The sequence below is a fragment of the Pezoporus wallicus genome, unplaced genomic scaffold, assembly GCF_028554395.1.
Source record: "Pezoporus wallicus isolate ANWC-B61680 ecotype Strahan unplaced genomic scaffold, APGP_CSIRO_Pwel_v1 contig_4012, whole genome shotgun sequence".
Taxonomy (NCBI): domain Eukaryota; kingdom Metazoa; phylum Chordata; class Aves; order Psittaciformes; family Psittacidae; genus Pezoporus; species Pezoporus wallicus.
In genome coordinates this window covers 2,180,092-2,184,345 of record NW_026637828.1, presented here as the reverse complement: position 1 = coordinate 2,184,345, position 4,254 = coordinate 2,180,092, and the positions used below count along the sequence as shown (strand labels likewise).

The window sequence follows — 4,254 nt, the reverse complement described above, 5'->3', positions numbered from 1 at the left end:
CACCCACAGAGAGAGAAACTGTGTTTAACAGCATCTGGTGATTCTTCCTTCCAGAGACTCACTAATTCCAGCTGAAGACAGGTGCTAACCCTGGCACACAGAAGTCCCACCAAGGGAGACTGAGCATTTTGTCCTGTCCTTTAACACTTGCCCTGGAACGAGTTCTTACCCCAGGGGGCACTGCCCCCTTATCCCACAGCAGCCCAATTCTTTAAAAGCCTTGGGTGAAAAGCCTTATAGAACTGCAGATAACACCAAACACATCGCCTTGTAGTGACCAGAGCTCCCAGCAGGAGCACGTGTTCTGCACCAGGCAGATCAGAGAATCCACCAGAATGGGTGCACTTTTCACTTCAGTGATTCAGTGAATCACCTTGAGTTATTTGCGATTTAAGACACTGCAGCAAACAGTCACAATACCAACTACATACTATAGCAGAGAGAGGAGAGAAAAAAAGACACAACTACTCTTGCAGGGAGCTGAACCAGAGTTTTCATCCAGAAAGCAGCTCCCAGGACCCCTCCAGCCACACACAGCACAACTCCCACAGCAGGATCCACAACCAGCTCAAGCAGCTGAGGTGACATGGATGGGAACACTCCATGCCCAGTCAGGAAGATGTAATTCCTCGGCATGCACTTCTCACTCATAGATCCAGTGCTCGGCTGTGTTCTGCCAGCAGGTCAGCTCCTCCGGCTGGAACCACAAGGAGATCTCCTGCCTGGCACTCTCAACTGAGTCGCTGCCATGGATCACATTCCTGGTGGGAAGACAAAAGGAATCAGCCAGCACTAAGCAGAGAAAGGTGAGAGAGGGAAGCTGCAGTTTGGAGTAATTTCACCTTGAGAGATTTGATTAAACTGACTGATCCAGTTACATCCTACAACATTCCTTCTCACTGCAAAGCCCTTCTCCCTCCAGCTCAGGGGCTGGCTATAATTATGCTGAATGTGGCTTAGGCCATGGATGGGTCTTTGTATGATGAGGAGCCATTTGTCTGCTAAAGGAGGAGCTGCCCACGGCTATTGACTTGGAGGTTGCTTTAGATTTACGTCAGGAATTCAAGTATTGCCTCAAGACTTCCCCCATTCCAGGTTTCGCCTTGTTGAAGCAGGTTTGGTATCAGACACCACAGAATGGACACCTAAGCCAGGAGGATTTGATACAAGCTCTGTCTACCAGAAGCCAGGCTGCAGCCACCCCAGGTCACCACTTGTGGATCCTCACCCGTGAACAGCCCCAGCACATGTAGAGCTCCAGCCTGGCTTTACATACTGAGGAAAAGACAAGCAAATCCCACCTGCTTTCCAAAGAGAAGGCCTGAGGAGGCAGGAGAGGCTCTGGAAAGCAAGCCCCAGGAAGTGGAGCTCAGTTCATCCTGCGAGGGCTGCTCTGCATGCTGTCAGAGGGAGACAGCTCTGCTCTGAGCACAGAAGGGAGCAGCCCTGCTCTGCAGATGCAGACTCCCGTGGCTCAGGAAGGGCTGGAGAGGATGCCCTGGACTACTGAGGGACCAAAAAGGCAAAGCTCTCACTTGCTGACTTCAAGGCAGAAGTCTCCTCGGATGGTGCCAGGCCTGGAATCAGCTGGGTTAGTCTCCCCAATCATCGTGCGAACGGTCTTGACCACATCCAGGCCCTGCCAGACCTACATGACACCAAAACAAGAATCAGCTTTAACAACTCCCCTAGCAGGTCATACCATCAGTCCTCCACATTCCACATCAGATCCACCTGGGTGAAAGACAGAAAACGGTCCCTGTAAAGTCTTCAAACACTGATTTTGGAAAATCATCAGAATTTTCTGTGGATTTAATTTATCACAGAATTCCAAAGTGGTTTGTGTTGGAAAGGACCTTAAAGCTCATCCAGTTCCAACCCCTGCCATGGGCAGGGACAACTTCCACTAGACCAGGTTGCTCCAAGCCCCATCCAACCTGGCCTTGAACACTGCCAGGGATGGGGCAGCCACAGCTTCTCTGGGCACCCTGTGCCAGCGCCTCAGCACCCTCACAGGGAAGAACTGCTGCCTAAGAGCTCATCTCAATCTCCCCTCTGTCAGGTTAAAGCCATTCCCCCTTGGCCTGTCCCTACAGGCCCTTGTCCAGAGCCCCTCTCCAGGTTTCTTGTAGCCTCTTTAGGCACTGGAACTGCTCTGAGGTCTCCCTTTAAGGAGCCTTCTCTTCTCCAGGCTAAGCAAGCCCAGCTCTCATCTTGGCTCCAGAGCAGAGCTGCTTCAGCCCTCACAGCGTCTCTATGTCCTCCTCTGGACTCACTCCAACAGCTCCACGTCCCTCTTGTGCTGTTTCCCCAGACCTGGATCAGGACTGCAGGGGGGGTCCTCCCAAGACTGCAGCAGAGGCAAGAATCCTCTCCCTCTCATGCTACTTGCGCTCTGGGGATGCAGCCCAGCACATTGGGAGTTCTGGGCTCAAGCACTCACTGAAGCCAGGTCATGGGGCCCTGCTCATTGACCAACACCCCCAAGTCCTTCTCCTCAGGGTTGCTCCATCCAGTCTCCCGCAGCCTGTGTTTGTGCTGGGGACTGCCCCAACCCAGGGGCAGGGCCTTTCATGTGGCCTGTTTGGACTTCACAAGGTTTGCACAGGCCAAATTTACTACAGAAAACATCCCTGCAGTCCAGTGCAACTTCAAGAAGCCTCCTGAAGAGACAGGACACCTTGTTTCCATCATACCACACACCAGTGCTGCTTACTCATTGCACTTACTTTCTGTTCCTTGGTTCTGGAGAACCTGGCCAGCACTCACCATGGCTACAATGGGCCCAGAGCTCATGTACTTCACCAGCCGGCTGTAGAAGGGTTGGTCACGGTGGGCTATGTAGTGCTCCTTCAGCAGCTCCTCTGAGGCCTGAGCACAAAGAGCACAAAGCTTAGTCTGCCAGAGCAGATGGATACTTGGGCAAGGTTACACCTAAGATATGTAAAAGCTGGACAGTGCCTGTTCAGCTTAAGCTCCTGCACAGATATGCTCTTCCAGGAGCAAAACAGGTTCACTTTGTTGAAGCCTGACATATAGAGGGAAGAAGTTTCTTGGTCAGAGGAGCAGCTTACAGCAGCCATACATGAGAGCCCTGGGGCATAGACACCCCAAGGGACAAGCTTTCACCCCATGGCTGGCACAGAATCATAGAATCAGAGTGGTTTCAGTTAGAAGGGAGCTTTAAAACTCCTCCAGTTCCATCCCCCTGCCACGGGCAGGTACACCTTCCACCAGACCAGGTTGCTCCAAGCCCCATCCAACCTGGCCTTGAACACTGCCAGGGATGGGGCAGCCACAGCTTCTCTGGGCACCCTGTGCCAGCGCCTCAGCATCCTCACAGGGTACAGCTTCTGCCTAAGAGCTCATCTCAGTCTCCCCTCTCTCAGGTTAAAGCCGTTCCCCCTTGTCCTATCCCTACAGGCCCTTTTATCTTCCTTATATCTAACCTGAATCTCTTCTGTTTAAGTTTGAACCCATTACACCTTGTCCTATTCCTACAGTCCCTGATGAAGAGTCTCTCTCCAGCACTCACCTCTCCAGGAATGATTTAAGCCCCTGGGTGCCAAAATCCTGCTGACCCGTGATTACCCGGTGCCTGAATGCCCCCAGTAAGCGGGCAGAGCCCCCGGCAGAGCTGCACGGGGCTTGTCCCGAGCTCCTGGGCTCCCGGCCCCTCACCTGCAGGAGCTTCATCCCCACCAGCTGCAGCCCCTTCCTCTCGAACCGCCGGATGATCTCCCCGACCAGGTGCCGCTGCACCCCGTCCGGTTTGATGGCCACGAACGTGCGCTCGTTGATCCCGCTGCAGCCTGCAAAGACAAGGCGAGGCGTCAAAGCGGGGAGGCGGCCTTCAGCCGCGGGGTCCCGGTCCGGTCCCGTCCCGTCCCGTACCGCTGTGGAAAAGGCCGGCGAAGAGGCCCAACACCAGGCAAATCATGGCGGCACCTCTCTTAAGGGGGCCGCGCCGGGCTCACAGCGCCCCTTGTGCCGCCCCGTGATCGGCGGAGAGACCGTACTGGGAGCGAGGAGCGGCGGGTGGTGCCGGAGCCCTGCGGAGAGAAACCTCGGGGAGGCGCTGGAGAAGCAGCGGGTCCTGCGGCCGGAGGGTACGCGCCCGGCTCTGCCTGGGAAGGCGGCCACGCTCCCGGCTCCCAGAGCTGGGGTCCGCGCAGCCTCCAGCCTGTTTGCTAGACTCGTCTGGCTCCGTTACTTCTGTCGCTGCTGTCGCGACTGTAGACGAGCTGTGGTTTT

At 55.0% G+C, this 4,254-nt stretch overlaps 1 protein-coding gene across 1 annotated transcript; it reads right to left on the bottom strand.

Moving 5' to 3' along the window:
* Window positions 1–360: 360 nt before the first annotated feature.
* On the bottom strand, window positions 361–4,031 carry NME3 (NME/NM23 nucleoside diphosphate kinase 3). The gene is made up of 5 exons (XM_057407988.1): window positions 3,895–4,031; window positions 3,682–3,812; window positions 2,770–2,871; window positions 1,536–1,648; window positions 361–761 (listed from the first exon to the last, which is right to left on the bottom strand). The coding sequence occupies exons 1-5, from the start codon at window positions 3,938–3,940 to the stop codon at window positions 644–646; spliced, it is 510 nt and encodes a 169-aa protein (XP_057263971.1). The 5' UTR covers window positions 3,941–4,031; the 3' UTR covers window positions 361–643.
* Window positions 4,032–4,254: the final 223 nt, after the last annotated feature.